The sequence below is a fragment of the Carassius carassius genome, chromosome 27, assembly GCF_963082965.1.
Source record: "Carassius carassius chromosome 27, fCarCar2.1, whole genome shotgun sequence".
In the NCBI taxonomy this organism is placed as follows: domain Eukaryota; kingdom Metazoa; phylum Chordata; class Actinopteri; order Cypriniformes; family Cyprinidae; genus Carassius; species Carassius carassius.
In genome coordinates, this window is record NC_081781.1 from 14,291,731 (window position 1) to 14,317,475 (window position 25,745).

The window sequence follows — 25,745 nt, forward strand, 5'->3', positions numbered from 1 at the left end:
TAATTTTTTTTAAATGGATAAATATAGATAAATATAACAGTTTCATTTTAAAAAGGCAAATTCTTAGAGTTACTTTAACTATAACAGAGTAATGGAATGTTTCACAGTCACAGATTCATTAATAACAACAGCTGGGGTACTGTACAGACTACACACAGGAGGGACAAACTCCCTTTTTAGATTCAGTGTGTTTGCTTGTAGGTCAAATGTCAGTTTCTGATTTGCAGTATATGTCCCTTTTAAACGAGTTTGTTTTTTTAGTCAAACCTTTCTACTGAATTTTTAAAAAGTATTAATTGCACCGTGTTAAAAAGTGTACAAAAGTTTACACTTACAAACCTTTCAGACTGAAAATGGAGCAGTATTAGTGTGTAGTACATTTCACAACATCTCTTGAGAGAATAAGAGGAAGAGAGCAAAACAAAGGTGTCTTATTACCTCCCCAAACTTCTCAACTACTTATTCATTCAATGTATATGAAATGTGTATGAAAAAAGATAAAGAACAGTCCATTTATATATGTACATTTATGATTAAAACTGCAGAAAGAAAATATGAAGAGTTTGAGAAACCTCCAGAGAAAAATTAGACGCGTCAGGCAGAACTGTGGTGTTGCCCCTGTGTTTGTAATCATTTGTTCTTATCTTTAATCATTAACTTTGCTAAATGTGTTTCCATAGGCTTCTGTTCTCCAACTTCGTGGAATCTGGAGTGCCTTATGTAATATCTCTGTACTCATAGGCAGAGGGTGAAGCAGCTCCAGGGTAAGGCTAAAAGCAGCCAAATCTATTCAATACAAACATCATCTTTTTAGGCAAGAACCATACATGGGTTTCATATATGCTAATAAAATATGTTTAATGGGACTGAATTTGTATTTAACGGTATTACAATTTAATTAAAACATTAGAAAAGTATAAATATATAACGTTTCCTTTACACGGTTATTCAAGCGGCGAATAAATTACACAGCCTACAGAAAGTGACATTATTACTAACTTTGATAAATCGCGAGTTTAAGGACTCTAAACTCTAACGACTCTGTCGGTCTGTCCTTATAATCACTTAAATTGTCTACACTGTGAAATGAACCCCTTATTTACATTGTATATACATCTTTATACGTTTTGTTGTTCATGACGAGAGAATTAGCAAAAGTCCGATTTTTGTCTGCGAACGCGCACGTACTCAAAGCTGATTTGTTTCAGTGATAACTCATCTGATTGGCCATTGCCTTCCTAAACTCAACAGAATAGCGTGGGATTGGTTATAATGCGCAAAACTGTAAAAATGGCTAAAATTAAATACGGTGCAACATTAGCAGATCTTAATGTAATGCCGCAATCGACACTTAGTCAGCAATAGACTTAATTTGTTTGTGCAGGAGCGTTTTTGTCCAATGTAGTGTTTCATTTTTGCCATAAAACCCGTTGCCAGGGGGAAGCTAAGCCTTCCCCAGCCATCCCCATGCTCCGCCTATGTCTCTACTCCTCCCCTCCAGTATTTACGTTTCCCAGTTCTGTACTTATATAAATACAGACCACTGAGTAGAAATTAGACAAAGTGAGTCTGTCATTTCCTCTACCACAATGATCCTGGACCTGATCTATGACAGCTTTGATTTTAAAAGCTGGATCATTTTGTTTTTTGTATTTCTGCTCCTTGCTGATATGATCAAAAATAGGAATCCTTCCAATTTCCCTCCAGGACCATGGCCTCTGCCATTCCTGGGAACTGTCTTCACTAAGATGGATTTTAGGACAATTAATAAGGTGGGAGCTAAATTCCTTTTTTTTTTTTTTTTTTTTTTTTTTTTACGTCTGTTAGTTTAGGGTCAAGTCTGTCAGCTTTTAGAGATGGTTTAATTTATTGTCCTGTTTCTACCCTTACGAAAAATAACCATGGTTTTATTATAGTAAAACTGTAGTAACCCATGTTTTTTTGGGCGTGTTGACTACCATTTGTATAACCACAGATTTACTACAAATACCATGGTTAAACCATGGTTAATATAGCAAAACCATGGTTAATTTGTGGTTACCATGGTTTAACTATAGCAACCATGGTTTTTTGGTTTTATTTGTAGTAAAACCATGGTTAATTTTCGTAAGGGTAGACTTAGATAATTTTTTAACTATTAATGTTCCTAACTGATATAAACAAAATAAAATAAACATTTTGAATTTCAGTTGGCTGAAGTCTACGGGAACATCTTCAGCTTAAGAGTGGGCAGTGAGAAAATGGTAGTCGTGTCGGGATATAAAACGGTGAAGGAGGCCCTCGTTACTCAGATTGACAGTTTTGTTGAGCGTCCACATGTACCTCTGTTTCACAAAATTTATAAGGGAACTGGTATGTACACTAACCACAATGACCTTCATGGTTAAAATTAAACCAGTTTTATTCTCAAATGGAGCTGGTGATTTATTACTGATAATCAAGTTTAATCTGTATGTCATTTTGTAGGTTTAACAATGAGTAATGGATACCAGTGGCGGACACATAGGAAGTTTGCAGGCCTCCATTTGCGAATGTTTGGAGAGGAAAAGAAAACCCTTGAGCACAGCATCCAGCAAGAGTCTGTCTATCTTTGTGATGCCTTTAAGACCGAAAAGGGTGTGGTGTAAATGTCTCACTAACTGGAGAATTTTAGTTCATTGTTGCAAAGAAGAATTAAAACAGTGCAAAATAAGAAATATCCATGGTTTCTCCCAAACAGGACCTTTCAACCCTATGACCATCTTAAACAGCGCTGTCTCAAATACTGTTGCCTGTTTGACATTTGGACAACGCTTTGACTATCATGATGAATATTACCAAAGAATTCTGCGTCTTGATAATGAATGTGTTCAAATAGCAGGCTCTCCTAGAGCACAGGTACTGATTCATAACAACATTATAATGCACATCATAAGGCACTACTTTCATAACCTGTGAGCTAATTATGATTAAAAATCTGTATTAACCATTAACTAGCCTATATCATCTTTCACAGCTGTATAATGTGTGTCCTTGGCTCTTGGAATACTTACCTGGCCCCCATCAGACTATGTTTTCAAACTATAAGCACATAATAGACTTCCTGAGAGGAGAGATCATTAAACACAGAGAGGACTGGGACCCTTCAAACCCACGTGACTTTATAGACAACTACCTGACTGAAATAGAAAAGGTACAGTAATTAAAGTAAATTTTCTTTTTGAATTTGGATTTTGTATAATTAAGTACTTTCTTTTTTTATTTTTCACAGAAAAAGAGTGACCCCGAGGCTGGTTTTAACATAGAAGGGTTAGTGATATCTTGCTTAGACATGATTGAGGCTGGGACAGAGACCTCTGCTTCTACATTACGCTGGGGTCTGCTTTTAATGATCAAATATCCAGAAATACAGAGTGAGACTGTTTTTAATTAATTATTTTTTTTAAATCTACATATTGTCACCACATTGTCATCACTTAATGACTAACTTGTGTTTCCCTTTCAGAAAAGGTGCAGGCAGAGATAGACAGGGTGATTGGACAGTCGCGTCAACCCTGTTTGGCTGACAGAGTTGATATGCCCTACACTGAGGCTGTTATCCATGAGATTCAAAGATTTGGAGATGTTGTTCCACTGGGATTCCCTAAAAAAGCTGCTAAAGACACAACAGTAGGAGGATTCTTCATTCCTAAAGTATGTGTTCTATTCTATTCTATTCTATTCTATTCTAAAGACTATTATTCGTTGATTGCTGCACAAATCAGTAGTTTTGATTCCTTCTTTTTTAGGGCACCTCTATTTCAACAAATCTGTCTTCAGTCCTGCATGATCCAAACGAATGGGAGACACCAGACACCTTTAACCCAGGACACTTCCTGAATGAAAATGGCCAGTTTCACAAAAGAGATGCTTTTCTGCCTTTTTCAGCAGGTAATATTTTATAAACGTTCACATAAAAACATCTCAGTGTGTGATTTGCTTGTAATTATATTTTTGTGGATAAGTACAGAAGAACAAAACTAGCACACACGTTTGAAACTTCTTGTACCTAACTACCTGTCATGTGAATTAACAGGGCTTTAAGCTTTTCTAAATGAATACAAAACTAACTAGTGCAAATAATGTACAATTTAATCAGTGTCATTTTTTCTGACACCAAAAAACAACAAGTGGTTTCTGCTCACAGGTAAGCGAGCGTGTTTGGGAGAGCAGCTGGCTCGTCAGGTGATCTTCCTGTTCTTCACCTCTCTACTGCAGCAATTCACCATCTCCAAATGTCCAGGAGAGGAACCCAGTTTGGAGGGAGAGATATGGTTTACAAATGTTCCTTGTCCATACCGTATGTGTGTGTCCTCACGTTAGAACAATACAAAGCCAGTAAGTTTAGATATATGCTTTCTGATATGTGTTTCTGGATGATTATCATTTCCACATTTTTTAAAACGCAATATTGTTGCAAATGTATCAGTACATGCATGAATGATTTTGATGTACTTAATGTACATGTATTGATACCTGTATTAATACTCTGTGTAAATGACTTACAGATGTGTAAATAATCACATTTGTCATGTAAATAAATTACACTGGTTAAAAAATGTGTCACATGAAATATATATATATATATAAAAAAAATATATATATTTTTTAATAGATAAATATAGATAAATAGAACCGTTTCATTTTTAAAAAGGCTAATTCTTAGAGTTACTTTAACTATAACAGAGTAAAGGAATGTTTCACAGTCACAGATTCATTACAAACAACAGCTGGGGTATTGTATAACTTTCTGGGGCCCCATACCCATGAAACGCCTCTTCCTTTTTGAGTGTACACACACTCAAAACTACACACACGAGGGGAAAACTACCTTTTTAGATTCAGTGTGTTTGCTTGTAGGTCAAATGCCCATTTCTGATTTGCAGGAGGCCCTTTTTACTGTATTAATTGTCCCCAGTGTAAAAAAAAAAAGTGTACTAAAGTTTACACTTACAAACCTCTCAGACTGAAAATGGAGCAGAATTAATGTGCAGTATTAGTGTGTAGTATATTTCACAACATCTCTTGATAGAATAAGAGGAAGAGAGCAAAACAAGGGTGTCTTATTACCTCCCCAAACTTCTCAACTACTTATTCGTTCAATACATATGAAAAAGATAAAGAAAAGTACACAATTTATGATTCAAGCTGCAGAAAGAAAATATGAACAGTTTGAAAAACCTCCACAGCAAATGTCTACGTATTTTTATGAGACCCGGTTGGCAAATGTAGACATGCAAGGTGAAATATGATGTTGCCCATGTGTTTTTAATAATTTGTTCTTATCTTTAAACATTAACTTTTAATAATAATAATAATAATAAATGTGTATCCATAGGGCTCTGTTCTCCAACTTTGTGGAATCTGGAGTGCCTTATGTAATGTCTCTGTACACTCCTCCCCTCCAGTATTTACGTTTCCCAGTTTTGTACTTATATAAATACAGACCACTGAGTAGAAATTAGACAAAGTGAGCCTGTCATTTCCTCTACCACAATGATCCTGCACCTGATCTATGACAGCTTTGATTTTAAAAGCTGGATCATTTTGTTTCTTTTATTTCTGCTCCTTGCTGATATGATCAAAAATAGGAATCCTTCCAATTTCCCTCCAGGACCATGGCCTCTGCCATTCTTGGGAACTATCTTCACTAAGATGGATTTTAGGACAATGAATAAGGTGGGAGCTAAATTCATGTTTTTTATTTTTTTGTTTTAGTTTTTTGCATGTTTGTAAGTTTAGTTACAAGTCTGTCAGCTTTTACAGATGGTTCCATTTATTTTCCTGTTTCTAGACTTAGAAAATATTTTAACTTTTAATGTTCCTAACTGATATAAACAAAATAAAATAAATATTTTCAATTTCAGTTGGCTGAAGTCTACGGGAACATCTTCAGCTTAAGAGTGGGCAGTGAGAAAATGGTAGTCGTGTCGGGATATAAAATGGTGAAGGAGGCCCTCGTTACTCAGATTGACAGTTTTGTTGAGCGTCCAAATGTCCCTCTGTTTCACAAAATTTATAAGGGAACTGGTATGTACACTAACCACAATGACCTTCATGGTTAAAATTAAACCAGTTTTATTCTCAAATGGAGCATTTTTTTTTTCTTCCAGCTTTGCTACCGTTTGGACGTTCTTGCTTACTGCTCTGTGCTTTTCTCCCTATTTCTGTACTTTTCTCTGATTTTTCTAAGATTTTTACTGTAGTAGATCAGCACAGTGCTCAAACAACATATTTTTTTGGCACAAACACCAAAACTAAAAAATCTTTGGGACTGCTCTTATCATCTGATTGTGGGTGTATCTCTCTATTAGTTTTATTGGATCTTAGTGCTGCGTTTGACACCATTGACCACAACATTCTTTTGCATAGACTTGAACACTTTGTTGGCATCAGTGGAAGTGCATTAGCATGGTTTAAATCGTACTTATATGACCGCCATCAGTTCGTAGCAGTGAATGAAGATGTATCCTATCGATCACAAGTGCAGTATGGAGTACCTCAAGGCTCAGTACTAGGGCCGCTACTCTTCACGCTTTATATGTTACCCTTGGGAGATATCATCAGGAAACATGGTGTTAGCTTTCACTGTTATGCTGATGATACTCAGCTCTATATTTCTTCGCAGCCCGGTGAAATACACCAATTTGAAAAACTAATGGATTGCATAGTCGATATAAAAAACTGGATGACGAGTAATTTCTTACTGCTAAATTCTGAAAAAACAGAGGTGTTAATTATAGGACCTAAAAACTCAGCTTGTAATAACCTAGAACACTGTCTAAGACTTGATGGTTGCTCTGTCAATTCTTCGTCATCAGTTAGGAACCTAGGTGTGCTATTTGATCGCAATCTTTCCTTAGAAAGCCACGTTTCTAGCATTTGTAAAACTGCATTTTTCCATCTCAAAAATATATCTAAATTATGGCCTATGCTCTCAATGTCAAATGCAGAAATGTTAATCCATGCATTTATGACCTCAAGGTTAGATTATTGTAATGCTTTATTGGGTGGTTGTTCTGCACGCTTAGTAAACAAACTACAGCTAGTCCAAAATGCAGCAGCAAGAGTTCTTACTAGAACCAGGAAGTATGACCATATTAGCCCGGTCCTGTCAACACTGCACTGGCTCCCTATCAAGCATCGCATAGATTTTAAAATATTGCTTATTACTTATAAAGCCCTGAATGGTTTAGCACCTCAGTATTTGAATGAGCTCCTTTTACATTATAATCTTCTACGTCCTCAAAACTCAGGCAATTTGATAATACCTAGAATATCAAAATCAACTGCAGGCGGCAGATCCTTTTCCTATTTGGCGCCCAAACTCTGGAATAACCTACCTAACATTGTTCGGGAGGCAGACACACTCTTGCAGTTTAAATCTAGATTAAAGACCCATCTCTTTAACCTGGCATACACATAACATACTAATATGCTTTTATTATCCAAATCCGTTAAAGGGTTTTTAGGCTGCATTAATTAGGTAAACCGGAACCGGAAACACTTCCCATAACACCCTATGTACTTGCTACATCATTAGAAGAACGGCATCTACGCTAATATTTGTCTGTTTCTCTCTTGTTCCGAGGTCACCATGGCCACCAGATCCAGTCTGTGTCCAGATCAGAGGGTCACTGCAGCCACCCGGATCCAGTACGTATCCAGACCAGATGGTGGATCAGCACCTAGAAAGGACCTCTACATCCCTGAAAGACAGTGGAGACCAGGACAACTAGAGCCCCAGATACAGATACCCTGTAAAGACCTTGTCTCAGAGGAGCACCAGGACAAGACCACAGGAAACAGATGATTCTTCTGCACAATCTGACTTTGCTGCAGCCTGGAATTGAACTACTGGTTTCGTCTGGTCAGAGGAGAACTGGCCACCCAACTGAGCCTGGTTTCTCCCAAGGTTTTTTTCTCCATTCTGTCACCGATGGAGTTTCGGTTCCTTGCCGCTGTCGCCTCTGGCTTGCTTAGTTGGGGACACTTCATCTACAGCGATATCGTTGACTTGATTGCAAATAAATGCACAGACACTATTTAACTGAACAGAGATGACATAACTGAATCCAATGATGAACTGCCTTTAACTATCATTTTTGCATTATTGACACTGTTTTCCTAATGAATGTTGTTCAGTTGCTTTGACGCAATGTATTTTGTTTAAAGCGCTATATAAATAAAGGTGACTTTGACTTTGACTTGACTTGAATAATACTAAAAAAACGTCTCAGTTACGTATGTAACCCTTGTTCCCTGAAGGAGGGAAAGGAGCTGTTACGTCAGAAAGAGACTGACGAATGGGATCTCGCCTGAGAGCCCAATCACCTTCGAGTGGTTACAAAACAAGCCAATGGTACACAGAGTACCTTGGTCTGCGGAATTTGCATCGCGAGCTCCACCCGCAGAGTGGGTATATAAGGAGCAGCGCGAGCAACTCGCATTCAAGTCTTCGTTGAGGAGCCGAGCCCAGAGACCCGGCCGTTCGGCGTAACAGCGATGTGGCAAGGGGATGTAAAGTCTCTGTTCCCTCCTTCAGGGAACAAGGGTTACATATTCGTATGTTATATTCGTATGTTATCATACGTTCTACGTTACGTCAGAAAGAGACTGACGAATGAGGTCCCTTACAAAATGCCACATGGCTGTCTTCCACTGACCTGTGTGAGTGATAGCACCCTTTTTATTTTTATTTTTTTATTTAACCTTTATTTAACCAGAAAAAAAGCTCTCTGAGATTAAAAATCGTTTTCACAGGAGTGTCCTGGCCAAAATGTGCAGCAGTACAATCAATTACATCACAGATAAACATCACACAAACAGATTAAAAACACTTAAAAGCAGTTGCATATAGTTAGATCAACTTCCATTTGCCGGATAACTGATTTGAAATGGTCTAGAGTCAGCAGATTTTCTAATTTTAATTTAGATTGGAGGAAATTCCAATCAAACGGCGCTGCATACATAAAAGACTTCTTACCTAGCTCAGTTCGAGTAAAAGGAACAGAAAGAGTATAAAAGTTTTGCGAACGAAGAAAATATTTCTTGATAATTTTCTGTTGCATAAAACAACAAAGATAAGAAGGCAACAACCCCAAGATGGCTTTGTAAATATTTAAGTACCAGTGCATTTTTCTTCTGGTAGAAAGAGAAGGCCAACCTACTCTGTGGTACAAGGTGCAATGATGAGTTGAAGATTTACAATTTGATATAAACCTTAGAGCACCATGATAAACGACATCTAAGGAAGAAAGAAGATAAGAAGGTGCAAACTGATATACAACATCACTGTAATCAAGGACAGGGAGAAAAGTAGCAAAGACTAATTTCTTTTTTACATTAAAAGAGAAGCAAAACTTGTTCCTGAAATAAAACTCAAGCTTGATTTTCAGTTTATTCTTCAGTTGAGTGATGTGAGAGCTAAAAGATAGGGCATCATCAACTATGATGCCTAGATAATTGTACTCTTTTACTAATTCAATCACTGTACCTTGAGAGGTCTGAAGAGATACTAAATTCTTTTCAAGTTTTTTTGATTTGGAAAATAACATATACTTGGTTTTATCAGTATTCAGAACAAGTTTTAAACTGTGAAGCCTTAACTGAATAATATTAAAGGATGACTGAAGCTTAGACAAGGCTTGCTGTCCAGAGGAAGCGCTGCTATACACGACAGAATCATCGGCATAAAAATGAAAGTTAGCATCCTGAATATCATAATCAAGGCTATTTATATAAATGGTGAATAAAAGGGGCCCCAGCACCGATCCTTGGGGAACACCTTTGGAAATCTCTAATGAATCAGATTGTTTACCTCTGGCTTGAACACACTGGGTTCTTCCACTCAGATAGTTTTTAAACCAAGGAATAACGTGACTTGATAAACCAACAACCTTCAATCTGTACAGCAATATTCCATGATCCACTGTATCGAAAGCCTTTGATAAATCAATAAAAAGCGAGGCACAAAATTCACCATTATCCAATGACCCTACAATATCATTTAAAACTTTAAAAAAATAGCCGTTGTAGTACTGTGTTTTTTGTGAAACCCAGATTGATTGATAGACAACACTCTGTGTGCATTCAAATAGCATGTCAACTGTTCACTAATAAGGCTTTCTAATATCTTTGATAAAACGCAGAGCTTTGAGATTGGTCTGTAATTATTCATTATAGTGGGATCCCCCCCTTTTAATAAAGTTACAACAAATGCTGATTTCCAAATTTCTGGAATAACACCAGTATTTAAAGAAAGATTAAAAATATAAGTTAAAGTGGATATAATATAATCTGCTGCTAGTTTCAGATACACAGGCTCCACACAATCAGGACCTGAGGATTTGTTTATGTCAAGCAAACAGAGTGCTTTATAAATGTCAGTGCTCTTAATTTGTTTAAATCTAAACTCTTCCTTTTCTAGATGAATTTCTGCATTAATAAAATCAGGATCAGAGCCTGTAAAATTTAGTGATTCAAATAGAAACCCAGAGGCAACAAAATGCTTATTAAAGCAATTGAGCATATGTTCTTTATCTGATATGCTAGTGGAATCCATTTTTATACATGAGGGAAAGCTAGACTTGTTTTTACTACCTGATATCAGTTTAATATTCTGCCAAAATTACTACCTGATATCAGTGCCCATATTTTAGTAGTATTTTCAATAAAATAATCAGCCTTTGCTTTTCTAATAGCGACCGTGCATTTATTCCGAAGCTGCCTAAAACGGATCCAATCGGAGCCAACATCAGATTGTCTAGCTTTTGCCCAAGCAACATCCCACTCACGAATTTGAACAGAAAGGGCTTCAGATAACCAGGGATTATCCCTACCAGACAGCGGCATGTAGGTTGTCTACAAACCGGAAGGTTGGTGGTTCAATCCCCGGCTCCACCTGACCAAGTGTCGAGGTGTCCTTGAGCAAGACATCCAACCCCAGCTGCTCCCGACGAGCTGGATGGCGCCTTGAATGGCTGACACCGCAGTCGGTTTGTGAATGGGTGAATGTGAGGCAACTTGTAAAGAGCTTTGGATGTCCATGTGGTCTGTTGAAAGGGCTATATAAATGCAGTCCTTTTACCAGGGCCCACACCTCCACTCACACTCTTTTTGCTACTGTTGATAGACTAACAACCCCCTCAAATCATATTTCCAGTGAAATGCCCTCTGACAGCAAATGCTTTCCTTCTTTTCTGAGAAGATCAATAATATCAGGAATGTGATTAGCACATCCTCAAGTGATGCATAAGTCAGACTGGACTGCAATATAAAATAGAAGATATTATGTCTATTTTTGAAACAACTGATAGCAATATTTTGGAATAAATAGTGCAGCACCTTAAAGCTGATCTCTTAGAAGTGGTGAATGCCTCACTTCTTCCTGGGACTTTTCCAAACTCCCTGAAAACTGCAGTTGTTAAGCCCCTTCCGAAAAAGAGCAATCTTGATGACACCCTTTTGAGAAATTATAGACCAATATCAAATCTTCCTTTTATAAGCAAGATTATTGAAAAGGTAGTTTTTAATCAGCTGAACAAATACCTTACCTTACCTGGACAATTTTCAATCTGGTTTCCGAATGCATCACAGCATAAAGACAGTGCTCATTTAGATAAAAAATTTTTTTTTGCTTAAGATCTGATTCTGGCAAAATATCCGTGCTGCATTTTACACAAATTATCATAACATACTTCTAGAGAGACTGAAAAACTAGGTCGGGCTTTCTTGGATTGTACTCAATTGGTTCAGGTCATACATAGAAGGGAAAGTTTATTATGTGAGTATAGGAGAGCATAAGTCTAAGTGGATGTCCATGACATGCGGAGTCCCCCAAGGCACAATTCTTGCACTGCTCTTGTTTAGCCTGTATATCCTCCCACTAAGTCAAATAATGAGAAAGCACTGAATTATCTAGCTATGCTGATGATACCTCACAGCTATGCTGATGATACCCTGATTTAACTAGCCTTATCTCCAAATGACTACAGCCCCATTTACTTCCTCTGCCAATGAAATTAACAGTTGGATGTACCAAACATTTTTTCAGTTAAACAAGGAGAAAACTGAAGTCATTGATTTTGGAAACAAATATGAAGTTCTCAAGGTGAATGCATACATTGACTCTAGGGGTCAAATAACAAAAAATCAAGTGAAAAATCTTGGTGTGATTCTGGAGACAGACCTTAGTTTCAGTAGTCATGTCAGAAGTAAATAAATCAGCATACTATCATCTCAAAAACATTGCAAGAATAAGATGTTTTGTTTCCAGTCAAGACTTGGAGAAACTTGTTCATGCCTTTATTAAAAGCAGGGTGGACTATTGTACCATTAGACAGCTGCAGCTCATCCAGAACACTGTTGCCAGGATTCTGACTAGAACCAGAAAATTTGAGCATATCACACCAGTCCTCAGGTCCTTACACTGCTACCAGTTATATTTAGGATTGATTTTAAAGTACTTTTACTCTTTTATAAATCACTCAATAGCCTAGGACTGTTACAAACATGCCAGGTTCCACCTCCACACAATCTCAGCGCACACCCTCACCTAAATACTAGATCACCACCACCTGTTCCTCATCACCCACTCATCAGCGCTGCACAATAAAAGCCACACACACGCACTCAGTCTTCGTCCGGTCACGTTGGACTAACTCCTCTTCTACTCCCTCTTCAAGGATTATCTCCGAAGGACCCAGTTTCCCGAAGTGCGTGTGTGTGGTTCACTGATCCCTCCAAGAAGTCACAGCCTTACCTTCACGGATCCAAACTCCCATTCACTCTTCACTACCTGCTCCTCTGCTTGTGTCTTTAAATAAACATCTTCATCTGTTACTCCTCAGCTTACCGAGTGATCCGTAATAGATGACTGGACCTGCACCGACAGGCACAAGTATGAGCCTCACGGACCCCTTTCAAGATCTGGTAGATGCACTCCGTCGAACACTCATGTGAGCCCCAGCATCTCCAACACCAGCGAGCACTTCCGCCGATCCTGTCATCACTCCTTCACCTGCCGTGCACGCCAGTCCCATGGCCAGGCCGGCGCCCTACTCTGGCTCGGCGGAGGAATGCAGCGGTTTCCTGCTTCAGTGTTCACTGGTCCTGGAGATGCAACCGCACTTGTATCCAACGGACCGCTCTAAGGTAGCCTTTATCATTTCCCAATTGCAAGGCAAAGCACTACTGTGGGCAGATTCACTCTGGACTCAATATAACCCAGTTATCCAGTCTTATTCTAGCTTCATCGACCATTTCCGAGAAGTTTTCGGCAGACCTGCCTGGGATTCTTCGATAGGTGAGAAGCTGTACAATTTAAAACAGGGGAAAATGTCTGTCAATGAATATGCCTTGCAGTTCAGAACTCTGGCGGCCTCCAGTGGATGGAACGAACAGGCTTTGCTAACGACCTACCATCAAGGACTCGAACCCCGAGTGTGGTTGCATCTCACTGCATACGAGGATACCATCGGCCTCGAGCAATTCATCCAGCTGTCCATCCGTCTCGCCACTCGTATGCAGTCGTGCTTAGAAGAGCACCAGGGCCAGGCGCATTCCTCCACTCCACTCTGCCGACCAGAGAACGTCAGCTCCCCAGAACCAGCCAGCAAACCCATGATGGTTGACTCCTACCGCCTCACTATGGTGGAGCGTCAAAGACGGCTGGCCCAGAATCTATGCCTTTACTGTGCAGCTCCGGGGCATACCATAGCTGTGTGCCCCGTCCGTCCTCCTCGTCCCATGGTGAGCGCCATTCTCCCTTCACGATACCAAATTAAACCACTCACCACTGTTGTGACACTTACTGCCGCTGATGTATCTCTTCCAGTTTCCACCCTCCTCAATTTTGGGTCAGCTGGCAACTTCATCTCCGGTGCCCTCTGCCGTCAGCTCAAGCTCCCTACTACAGCCACACCGGCCACTTACCAGGTCCACACAATCACCGACAAGCCTTTGAGCAAGAAATACATACGTCACTGTGTGGGTCCCATCTCCCTCCAAACTGGACTCCTGCACCATGAGGAAATCCATCTGCTGGTTCTGGAGGATTCCACTGCTGTCGTCATCCTAGGGCGCCCATGGTTGGAGCAGCACAACCCCGTTATCTCCTGGAAGACAGGAGAGATCCTGAAGTCGGGCGAGGCTTGTTTTCAATCATGCATCTCCGGTTGCCCTATTCCAGTTGAACATCCCCCTGAACCACTACCAGTCTACTCCACCTCTATCGAGAGCCCTGTCGAGAACCAATCCATCACCATTCCTTAGTGCTACGCCCCCTTCAGCGATGTCTTCTGCCCTAAGCGGGCCTCCAAGCTGCCTCCACACCGGCCGTGGGACTGTGCTATTGATCTGCTGCCGGGTGAACCAGTGCCAAAGGGACGGATATACCCCCTATCCGTTCCCAAGGAGAAGGCCATGGAGGATTACATCAAGGAGGCGCTGGCACAAGGATACATTCGCCCATCTACCTCCCTTGCTGCTTCCAGCTTCTTCTTCGTGGCAAAAAAGGATGGAGGTTTGCGACCATGCATCGATTACAGAGCACTAAACAAAATAACTCTAAAATTCCGGTACCCACTTCCCCTCATCCCAGCGGCCCTGGAACATCTCCGTGGTGCCACTGTGTTCACCAAGTTGGACCTCCGCAGCGCGTATAACCTCATCCGGATACGTGAGGGGGACGAGCGGAAGACCGCCTTTATCACCCCTACTGGCCACTATGAGTACTGCGTCATGCCGTATGGGCTTGTTAACGCCCCCTCCGTATTCCAGGATTTCATTCATGAGGTGCTCCGAGATTTCCTCCACAAGTCCGTCCTAGTTTACATAGACGATATCCTGATTTACTCCCGGAGCCTGGCAGAACATCAGCGCCACGTTGCGGAGGTCCTGCAATGCCTGAGGGACTACCAGCTCTATCTTAAAGCCGAGAAGTGTTCCTTCCATCAGCCCTAAGTGCAGTTCCTTGGGTATACCATCGACCACAGTGGCATCCGGATGGACGGGGGGAAGGTGAGCTTTGCCAATTTCTATAGACGATTCATTCATAATTTCAGTACAATCACCAGCCCTCTTACCAACCTTCTCTGCCAGAAACCCAAATCTCTCTCCTGGACTCCTACCGCCACTGAAGCCTTCCAAGCCCTCAAGCAAGCTTTCACTACCGCCCCACTCCTAGTACATCCGGACCCCGATCGACCGTTTGTGGTGGAAGTGGACACCTCGACCACCGAAGTGGGAGCGGTCCTTTCCCAGCAGCAGGGGATTCCCAGTCGCCTCCATCCACGTCCCTTCTTCTCCAGGAAACTGAACCCGGCAGAGGTTAACTATGACATCGGGAATCGGGAATTGCTAGCCATCAAACTTGCCCTGGAGGAATGGAGACATTGGCTAGAGGGAGCCAAACACCCGTTTCAAGTTCTCACTGACCACAAGAACCTGGAATACCTTAGAGCAGCCAAGAGACTCAACCCCAGACAGGCCCGCTGGGCGTTGTACTTCACCCGCTTCCAATTGACCATCTCTTACCGCCCAGGGGTAAAGAACGTGAAGGCCGATGCTCTGTCCAGATGTTACGCTCCCGAGGAAAAATCAGAAAATCCAGAACCCATCCTCCAGGACGATATCATAGTCGCTCCTATCACCTGGTCAGCTGAGACTCTTCCTCCTGCCGAACCTCCTAACGTCACCCCGCCGGGTTGCCCACCAGGACACTTGTACATCCCCAGGACACGGCACACTCCACTTATCCACTCCACGCATACATCACTTGGCACTGGTCACCCGGGGGTCAATGAAACCCTCCCGTTGCTACGGGAACGCTTCTGGTGGCCCAACATGGCCTCGAATGTCAGAAGGTACGTGAGTGGATGTACCAGCTGCGCCATGTCCAAGAGTCCTCGCCACCTACCATCTGGCAAACTCCTTCCTCTGCCCCTTCCTAATCGCCCGTGGTCACACTTAGGGGTGGACTTCATTATGGACCTTCCACCCTCTTACAATAACACATGTATATTGGTAATAGTGGATAGATTTTCTAAAGCTTGTCGTCTTCTTCCTCTGAAGGGCCTACCTACTGCCATGGAAACGGCAGAACTGATGTTCAACCATGTCTTCAGGTACTTCGGCATCCCAGAATACATCGTGTCGGATCGAGGCCCCCAGTTCATCTCCCGGGTATGGAGAGCATTCCATTCCCTCCTAGGTGTGGCCATCAGCCTGTCCTCCGGCTATCACCCCCAGTCTAACGGGCAGACAAAGAGGAAGGTCCAGGAGATCGGACGCTTCCTCCGTACCTTCTGCCATGGCCACCAGAACTCCTGGAACCAATTCCTGGGGTGGGCCGAGTACGCACAAAACTCCCTCCATCAACCCACCACCGGACTCACCCCCTTCCAGTGCGTACTCGGCTACCAGCCACCTCTATTCCCCTGGTTAGGAGAGCCCTCGGATGTTCCCGCCGTTGACTATTGTTTCCGGGAGAGTGAGAGGGTTTGGGACGCGGCTCATCACCAGCTACAGTGGGCGCTACGCAGACGCAGGACGACAGCCGACCTTCGCCAGTCCGAGGCTCCCCAATACCAACACGGTCAGAAGGTCTGGCTGTCCACCCGGGACATCCGCCTGCGTCTACCCTGCCGCAAGCTCAGTCCCAGATTGATTGGCCTGTTCACCATCACCCAGCAGATAAATCCGGTCACATATAGACTCCAGCTCCCTCCTGAATACCGGATTCACCCCACATTCCATGTGTCACTCCTGAAACATCACCATCCTTCTGTTTCTCCCTCCACAGAACCTGGCGAGACGGAAGCCCCCCTCACTCTCCTCCTGGATGACGGTGCAGCCTACATTGTCAAGGACATCCTGGACTCCCAGCGGCGTGGTGGTCAGCTGGAATACCTCGTGGACTGGGAGGGATACGGTCCAGAGTAACGCTCCTGGGTGCCACGCAAAGACATCTTGGATCCCACCTTACTGGATACCTTCCATTCCATTCACCCCAATCAACCAGCTCCCTGGGGAAGAGGACGCCCACCACGTCGTCGGGGTCCCCGGCCCTCAGGAGCGGGCCGTGGGAAGGGGGGTACTGTTACAAACACGCCAGGTTCCACCTCCACACAATCACAGCGCACACCCTTACCTGAATACTAGATCACCACCACCTGTTCCTCATCACCCACTCATCAGCGCTGCACCATAAAAGCCACACACACGCACTCAGTCTTCGTCCGGTCACGTTCGCGACAAGATCATTCCTGTATGCTTACTATTAGGACTAACTCCTCTTCTACTCTCTCTCCAAGGATTATCTCCGAAGGACCCAGTTTCCCGAAGTGCATGTGTGTGGTTCACCGATCCTTCCAAGAAGTCACAGCCTTATCTGCACGGATCCAAACTCCCATTCACTCCTCACTACCTGCTCCTCTGCTTTTGTCTTTAAATAAACATCTTCATCTGTTACTCCTCAGCTTCCCGAGTGATCCGTAACAAGGACCTAAATACATTGCAGATATGCTCATTGAATATTAACCTAACAGACCACTCAGTTCATTAGGATCAAGTCAGTTAGAAATTACAAGGGTTCACACAAAACAAGCGGAATCCACTTTTAGCTATTTTGCCACCCACAGCTGGAACCAGCTTCCATTAGAGATCAGATGCACTAAAACATTAGTCACATTTAAATCTAAACTCAAAAAGGAATCTTTTTAGCTTTGCATTTATTGAATAAGCACTGTGTGATGTCCGAACTGATTGCATTGTATTGTATGTTGCACTGTATTTTATGCAATCCGAAATAATTGCATTGTATTTTATGTATAATAATTTTCTACTTTTAACTGTCTTAAATTAGTTTTTATATAAATTTCAAATAATTTTCAAAGTAAATTCCTTTTTTTATTTTTGTGATTTATTTTTTATGATTATTTTACTTTCTTTTATGTAAAGCATTTTGATGATTTATTACTGATAATCAAGTTTAATCTGTATGTCATTATGTAGGTTTAGCAATAAGTAATGGATACCAGTGGCGGACACATAGGAAGTTTGCAGGCCTCCATTTACGGATGTTTGGAGAGGAGAAGAAAACCCTTGAGCACAGCATCCAGCAAGAGTCTGTCTATCTTTGTGATGCCTTTAAGACCGAAAAGGGTGTGGTGTAAATGTCTCACTAACTGGAGAATTTTAGTTCATTGTTGCAAAGAAGAATGAAAACAGTTTGCAAAATAAGAAATATCCATGGTTTCTCCCAAACAGGACCTTTCAACCCTACGACCATCTTAAACAGCGCTGTCTCAAATACTATTGCCTGTTTGATTTTTGGACAACGCTTTGACTATCATGATGAATATTACCAAAGAATACTTCATCTTGACAATGAATGTATTCAGTTAATGGGCTCTCCTAGAGCACAGGTACTGATTCATAACAACATTCTTAGGCACTACTTTCATAAGCTGTTAGTTAGTTAGTTATGATTAAAAATCTATATTAACCATTAACTAGCCTATATCATCTTTCACAGCTGTATAATGTGTGTCCTTGGCTCTTGGAATACTTACCTGGCCCCCATCAGACTATGTTTTCAAACTATAAGCACATAATAGACTTCCTGAGAGGAGAGATCATTAAACACAGAGAGGACTGGGACCCTTCAAACCCACGTGACTTTATAGACAACTACCTGACTGAAATAGAAAAGGTACAGTAAGTAAAGGTGGAATTTTCTTTTCTTTTTGAATTTTGAATAATTCAGTACTTTCTTTTTAATTTTTCACAGAAAAGGAGTGACCCTGAGGCTGGTTTTAACATAGAAGGGTTATTGATATCTTGCTTAGACATGATGGAGGCCGGAACAGAGACTTCTGCTTCTACATTACGCTGGGGTCTGCTTTTAATGATCAAATATCCAGAAATACAGGGTGAGAATGGTTCTCTTACGAGAGTTCTCTCGTACTGCGTCTCAGCTAAGACGCTACGGGAAAAGTCTCTTTTCACGAAATACTGAAGCAAAAAATTATCCTTAATTTTGAATTATTGTAAAGTGCATTTGCAGCAGCACACAGCCATAGGCGAGATGGCTCGCTCGCTCATTGGCTGCTCTGCGGCAACTGCACAAGCCTATCGAGCGCAGGCTGATGCAACATCTGATGATGAACAGCTGATGCTTCGCGCCCTCCATGCCACTTCCCGCCGAAACGGGTGTGGCCTAGCCCTATAAAGGGAGCTCGAAAAGGCTAACTCACCTGATTTTACATCCCTTCAGCGAAGCTGACGCATCGTTGGATCACGAGAAGAAGCAAGCGCCGTCAGAGAGCATCTCAGCGGGACGAGCTATTCCTGAAGCCGCTGGCCAACACCGCCTTCCACTGCCGTTCCTGCTGCGCGTTCCGGCGCCCATATCCTTTTCAATTCTATTATATCCAACTGTTCTTTATGCGTGTGTGTGTGTTCGCCCTGCGACACACACTCGTAAAAGAGCTTGCGTCTTTTTTAAGATGCCTTCTTGCGGCTCGTGCAGAGCCCCACTCAGCGAAGGAGACCGTTACGTCACTGTGTCTCCTACCTGGGTGAAGATCATGCAGCGCTCGCGCTCGCTGACGGCAGATGCCCTCACTGCGAGCTGTTGCCAATGGTGACTCTGAGGACTCGCTTGGCTTTTTTCTCTGAGCCTGCATTCTCCGCTGTTCTGAGGCGCCGTAAAAAGCGCCGCTTCCAGCGGATTCCGGAACCGTCTTCAGCTCCACCGAGCTCCCCGGTTCGCCCTGCTTCACCGGCCTACCCTGCATCGCTTCCTGATGGTCAGCGCCCGCTGTCTGCCGCCGCGTCTTCCGAGGAAGTCGATCTCAGGGCCGCGTCGGGGGAAGAGGACACGTGCTCTCTGCTAGCTTCGGGCAGTGAGGGCTGGGCGAGCTCCGGGGATCTCGCGCCTTCTGCTCAGAAGCCCAGCAGACGAGCTGACATCGAGAAGGAGCCGATGCGAGTGCTCACGCTGGCCGCGACGAGCTTTGGCCTCGAGTGGTCTGCACCAGCGCCCCCCTCTCGTTCCCGGCTGGATGGTAGTTTCCTTTCGGATGAGCATACTTCTCCGAACTCAAAGCCCGCCTCATTTCTTCCTGAGCTTCACGAAGAGGTGGCAAAGGCTTGGAACGCTCCATATTCAGCGCGAACTCGTCTGTCTCACTAGCATTCTCCACACTGGACGATGCTAAAAACAGGAACTACCAGTCACTTCCGCCAGTGAAACAGGTGATAGCGATGCACCTTTGCCCGCCCTCTGCTGGACGGTCGGAAGAAAGCGGTGTTGCCATCTAAAGCCTGCCGCATGACATCATCTCTGCTCGTGTGGATCTTTTCTGCTACTGGGCAGGCTCCTCCGTAAGCTGGACGAGATGGGACCTGAGGCTATCTGTCTCGTGGATTTGAGGAGTGCTTCACTACTAAATCCGCTGCAAAGCGCTCCGGTTCTGCAGCAAGTCATGCTAGACCGGCCCTGCAAAGCTCTCAGCCACACCCCCCGCCTCCTGCTGCTTCATCGAAGCGCCGGTGTACGAGTTCCGCTGTGGTCGAGCTCTCACCCAAGTGCGCTGCTGTTTCAGTTCTCGTTTTCTGCAGCCCGCAAGCCTGCACAGTTGCCCGCTTGCCTGCCACTAAAGCCGTTATCACAACAGCGTCAGCAACGCAGCTCGAGACCCCGTTTTCGCTCTACCGGCCGTCGCCCCACGCTGCGGGGACCACGGCAGAGGATTAAGGTGAGGCCGGAAGCCCCGAAGCCATCCTAGCATTCCTAGGAAAGCGCCGGTGTACGAGTCGCCGCGGCCGAACTCTCACCCAAGTGCGCCACTGTTTCAGTTCCAGGGATTGTGACTGTCTCAGCGTCTTTTGCAATGCGCAAGCCTGTACGGTTGCCCGCTTGCCTGCACACAAAAAAAACAAAAAAAAACAAAAACGTTATCATGGCTACCCAGATATTTCCCGGAAAAGGTGTAATTTCTGGTGTCCCGGCCACGGCCGATGGTGCTATAAATGTAGTGACGATGCCCACTGCTCAGTGCCCATCTCCACATATAAGCACAGCCCTTCACACAGGGCTTGCGCCCATAAAAGCGACTCAGGTCGATCGCGCGCACTACATAGTAGACGTGCCCACTCCTCAGTGCCCATAAACACTATGTCACACACGTCATGTGGTTTCTGTAAAAACGATACCCGTGCACGTTCGTTCTGTCCAGGCAGACAGCGAGTCTAAAGCAGTAAATGTGTACGCTTACAGCCCACAATTACTCACAGACAGCACGAGTCCCACGGGACCCGCTCAGCCCTCCCTCACTCAGTTAAGCACCGTGGAGGGGTCGAGGACGAGCGATCTGCCGGCTGTGATCAGCGCGCTCCCCGCCTCAAATGTCACAGGCACAGCGCGCGTCGAGACTACGGTCAAAACAGAAGTAGCACACCTACTTCGAGCCGAAATATCAAAACTGTTGAGCAGAGGGGCTGTGGAGCCTGTATCTCAAGCTCAAAGCGAAGGGGGGCTGTACAGCAAATACTTTCTAGTGCCCAAGAAAGACGGGGGTCTCAGACCCATACTGGATCTAAGACAGCTGAACAAAGCATTGGCGAAACGCAGTTTCAAAATGCTTACAACCAGGAGACTCCTCCTTCGAGGACCAGACATACCAGTATACAGTCCTGCTGTTCGGCTCGTCCATGGCTCATCGTACGTTTACGAAGTGCATGGACGCAGCGCTCGCTCCTCTCAGACTCAGAGGCATGCGAGTGCTGAACTATTTGGACGACTGGCTGATTCTGGCTCAGTCACGATCAGAGCTCGTGGAACACATGGCCATTTTACTCGATCACCTCGAGAAACTTGGTCTCAGTGTCAACTGGACGAAGGGTTCGCTGAACCCCAGTGAGACGATACTGTTTTTGGGTATAGCTCTGGACTCACGCTCCATGACTGCGCGGCTGTCGCCACAGTGCGCGTTGGGCATTCAGCGTGCAGCGAGCTCTCTCCGCTGCGGCGCGACCTTCTCGCTCAGAGAATTTCAGAAGATGCTAGGTCTCATGGCCTCAGCATCACCAGTTCTTCAGTTGGGCCTGCTCCGCATGCACCCCTTGCAGTTCTGGCTAAAAGTGCGAGTACCGCGCAGAGCGTGGATATCCGGTCAGTTGCGAGTCAAGGTCAATCAGAGCTGTGTTACAGCCTTGAAACCCCGGACAGCGAACGACTGGTACCAATCAGGTGTAAGCCTGGGGACTTCCTCGAAAGTGAAAATGGTGTCGACGGACGCCTCCACTTCGGGATGGGGAGCGCTGCTCGAGGGCAGACCGTTCTTTGGCCTGCGGAGCGAGACGGTTTTGGAGGCCATGAAAGGTTCCCCTTTTGAGCCTATCCGAACGATTAGCCTCAAACATCTGACATTCAAGACAGTGTTCTTGTTGGCTCTCGCTTCAGTGAAGCCCGACGTGCTTGGAGTTTGGGCCTAATGACTCAAGGGTCATACTCAAACCTAGGCACGGTTATGTGCCGGAATCCCTCAACACGCCGTTTCGGGCTCAGGTTATTTCCCTGTCTGCCCTGTTGGTGTCAGGAGAGGATGGAGACTCCAGTCTTCTTTGCCCCGTTAGGGCTTTAAGAGCTTATGTGTCTCGCTCCGCTGTCTTTAGACAGACTGAGCAGCTGTTTGTCTCGTTCAGTGGACGTTCCAAGGGAATGGCTGTTTCGAGACAGAGCCTATCCAGATGGATAGTTGACGCCATAGCGTTAGCTTACGCTTCCAGGGGCCTTCAGTGCCCACTGGGCGTCAGAGCACACTCCACAAGAGGCGTTGCCTTGTCATGGGCGTGGTCTAGTGGGATCTCCTTACAGGATATATGTAGGGCGGCAGGATGGGCCTCGCCGTCTACATTTATCAGGTTTTATAACCTGGAGGTTCCCGCCCTGCAAGCAGGGCTGCTGTCGGTATAGTCGAATCAGGGCCTTGATTGGAACTCTGAGATCGCGAGCGCTATGCGCTGCCGACTGTTATATGGGCAGTATTGCGTAAGATCTGCATTACCACATTGGTCAGGCCTTGCCTTGACTGTGTGATGTCATATTGCTGCGTCTACGGACGCTGCTAGATATGGGACGGAGGGCCCCCCCCCCTCCTGTTCTGGACTCTCTGTGAGTCCCTCTGGTGGCTGTGCACTGTAAATCCTGGGCGTTGCTTCCAGGTTTATTGGCGTGTGATCCCTGCGCGCACAGCGCTTTACATGGGGTTCCCGTAGCGTCTTAGCTAAGACGCAGTACGAGAGAACTCTCGTAAGAGAACGTACTCGGTTACTAACGTAACCTCGGTTCTCTCTAGAAGAGGGAACGAGTACTGCGTTCTCTGCTGTGCGTACGATTCACTCTGGTTCGCTTCGGCGATGAAATAAATCAGGTGAGTCAGCCTTTTCGAGCTCCCTTTATAGGGCTAGGCCACACCTGTTTTGGCGGGAAGTGGCATGGAGGGCACGAAGCATCAGCTGTTCATCATCAGATGTTGCATCAGCCTGCACTCGATAGGCTTGTGCAGTTGCCGCAGAGCAGCCAATGAGCGAGCGAGCCGTCTCGCCTATGGCTGTGTGCTGCTGCAAATGCGCTTTACAATAATTCAAAATTAAGGATAATTTTTTGCTTCAGTATTTCGTGAAAAGAGACTTTTCCCGTAGCGTCTTAGCTAAGACGCAGTACTCGTTCCCTCTTCTAGAGAGAACCGAGGTTACGTTAGTAACCGAGTACGTTTTCATTTTTTTTTTTTATCTACATATTGTCACCACATTGTCATCACTTAATGATGAATTGGGTTTCCCTTTCAGAAAAGGTGCAGGCAGAGATAGACAGGGTGATTGGACAGTCGCGTCAACCCTGTTTGGCTGACAGAGTTGATATGCCCTACACTGAGGCTGTTATCCATGAGATTCAAAGATTTGGAGATGTTGTTCCACTGGGATTGCCTAAAAAAGCTGCTAAAGACACATCAGTAGGAGGATTCTTCATTCCTAAAGTATGTGTTCTATTCTATTCTATTCTATTCTAAAGACTATTATTCGTTGATTGCTGCACAAATCAGTAGTTTTGATTCCTTCTTTTTTAGGGCACCTCTATTTTAACAAACCTGTCTTCAGTCCTGCATGATCCAAACGAATGGGAGACACCAGACACCTTTAACCCAGGACACTTCCTGAATGAAAATGGCCAGTTTCGCAAAAGAGATGCTTTTCTGCCTTTTTCAGCAGGTAATATTTTATAAACATTCACATAAAAACATCTCAGTGTGTGATTTGCTTGTAATTATATTTTTGTGGATAAGTACAGAAGAACAAAACTAGCACACACGTTTGAAACTTCTTGTACCTAACTACCTGTCATGTGAATTAACAGGGCTTTAAGCTTTTCTAAATGAATACAAAACTAACTAGTGCAATAATGTACAATTTAATCAGTGACATTTTTTCTGACACCAAAAAACAACAAGTGGTTTCTGCTCACAGGTAAGCGAGCGTGTTTGGGAGAGCAGCTGGCTCGTCAGGTGATCTTCCTGTTCTTCACCTCTCTGCTGCAGCAATTCACCATCTCCAAATGTCCAGGAGAGGAACCCAGTTTGGAGGGAGAAATATGGTTCACAAATGTTCCTTGTCCATACCGTATGTGTGTGTCCTCACGTTAGAACAATACAAAGTCAGTCAGATTAGATATATGCTTTCTTATATGTGTTTCTGGATGATTATCATTTCCACATTTTTCTCAATGCAATACCGTTGCAATGTTGTAAACATTATTTTACTGTATTAATATAAATATATCAGTACATGCATGAATGATTTTGATGTACATAATGTACATGTATTGATACCTGTATTAATGCTCTGTGTAAATGCTTTATGGATGTGCAAAAAATTACATTTGCCATGTAAATAAATTATACTTCAGTTGAAAATTTTGACACATGAAACTCTTATTTTTTTAAGACAGATAAATATAGATAAATATAATTGTTTCATTTAAATAGTATGTATTAAGTATTAAATACAATTCTTAGTTACTTTATAACAGAGTGAAGGAATGTTTCACAGTCACAGATTAATTACTAACAACAGCTGGGGTATTATGTAACTTGCTGGGGCCACAGACCCATGAAAGGCCTCTTCCTTTTGTAGTCTCAAACACTCAGTGTTCAGACCAGACAGCAGGGACAAACTCCCTTTTTAAATTCAGTGTGTGTGCTTGTAGGACAAATGTCTCTTTTGCTCTGATATGCACAAGGTTTGCATTAATTTGTACGTTTTAATGAGTTTGTTTGATCCATCAACACTTGCTACTGAATTAAAAAAACAAGTGTAGAAACTATTTCCCCTCAAAAATTGCTAGTCCATTTTACAAATAATTACAATTATAGAGGCAAGTGCCCATAAGCACTCATACAGCACACATTTATGAGTTGTAGATGTAGTGTTATACTGTTATAGATTAAGAATGTTTTCCAACTAAAACACTTCAGCACTGTCACGATTGCACAGATGTTCTTATCTGCTGTCTGCACAGTGTGCATATGGCTTATCTCTTCAGTCTCATGTAGTTCAACTGTGTTGCTCTGTCATTATTTATGATCTGTTCCTGGTAGAGATTCTTTCGTAATGTAGAAGGTTCACACAGAGGCTGAATTGAGGCTCTGTTTTTGTTGGAA

General features: G+C 43.5%; 2 protein-coding genes across 4 annotated transcripts; both read left to right on the forward strand.

Moving 5' to 3' along the window:
• Positions 1 to 1,533: 1,533 nt before the first annotated feature.
• Positions 1,534 to 4,577, forward strand: LOC132106842 (cytochrome P450 2J2-like). The gene is made up of 9 exons (XM_059512877.1): positions 1,534 to 1,772; positions 2,190 to 2,352; positions 2,467 to 2,616; positions 2,720 to 2,877; positions 2,996 to 3,172; positions 3,251 to 3,392; positions 3,485 to 3,672; positions 3,768 to 3,909; positions 4,166 to 4,577. Exons 1-9 carry the CDS (start codon positions 1,590 to 1,592, stop codon positions 4,339 to 4,341), a joined length of 1,479 nt encoding a protein of 492 aa, XP_059368860.1. The 5' UTR covers positions 1,534 to 1,589; the 3' UTR covers positions 4,342 to 4,577.
• A 581-nt stretch (positions 4,578 to 5,158) lies between these two features.
• On the forward strand, positions 5,159 to 24,998 carry LOC132106844 (cytochrome P450 2J2-like). Of its 3 annotated transcripts, XM_059512880.1 has the most exons (9): positions 5,159 to 5,697; positions 5,886 to 6,048; positions 18,034 to 18,183; positions 18,289 to 18,446; positions 18,557 to 18,733; positions 18,812 to 18,953; positions 23,878 to 24,065; positions 24,156 to 24,297; positions 24,553 to 24,998. In XM_059512880.1, the coding sequence occupies exons 1-9, from the start codon at positions 5,515 to 5,517 to the stop codon at positions 24,726 to 24,728; spliced, it is 1,479 nt and encodes a 492-aa protein (XP_059368863.1). In that variant the 5' UTR covers positions 5,159 to 5,514; the 3' UTR covers positions 24,729 to 24,998. The 3 variants fall into 3 exon arrangements, with proteins under 3 accessions (XP_059368863.1, XP_059368864.1, XP_059368865.1); XM_059512881.1 differs by lacking the exon at positions 5,159 to 5,697 and having other exon boundaries at positions 5,905 to 5,999; positions 17,980 to 18,183; XM_059512882.1 differs by lacking the exon at positions 5,159 to 5,697 and having other exon boundaries at positions 5,919 to 5,939.
• The last annotated feature ends 747 nt before the right edge of the window (positions 24,999 to 25,745 follow it).

What these genes read in the sequence shown, in the direction of transcription:
- LOC132106842 (XM_059512877.1), top strand. Translation starts at nt 1,590, where the DNA reads ATGATCCTGGACCTGATCTATGACAGCTTTGATTTTAAAAGCTGGATC. An exon ending in GAGGATTCTTCATTCCTAAA is followed by an intron (nt 3,673 to 3,767) that starts GTATGTGTTCTA and finishes CTTCTTTTTTAG; the next exon opens with GGCACCTCTATTTCAACAAA. An exon ending in TTTTCTGCCTTTTTCAGCAG is followed by an intron (nt 3,910 to 4,165) that starts GTAATATTTTAT and finishes TTCTGCTCACAG; the next exon opens with GTAAGCGAGCGTGTTTGGGA.
- LOC132106844 (XM_059512880.1), top strand. Translation starts at nt 5,515, where the DNA reads ATGATCCTGCACCTGATCTATGACAGCTTTGATTTTAAAAGCTGGATC. An exon ending in TGCCTTTAAGACCGAAAAGG is followed by an intron (nt 18,184 to 18,288) that starts GTGTGGTGTAAA and finishes TCTCCCAAACAG; the next exon opens with GACCTTTCAACCCTACGACC. An exon ending in CAAATATCCAGAAATACAGG is followed by an intron (nt 18,954 to 23,877) that starts GTGAGAATGGTT and finishes TTTCCCTTTCAG; the next exon opens with AAAAGGTGCAGGCAGAGATA.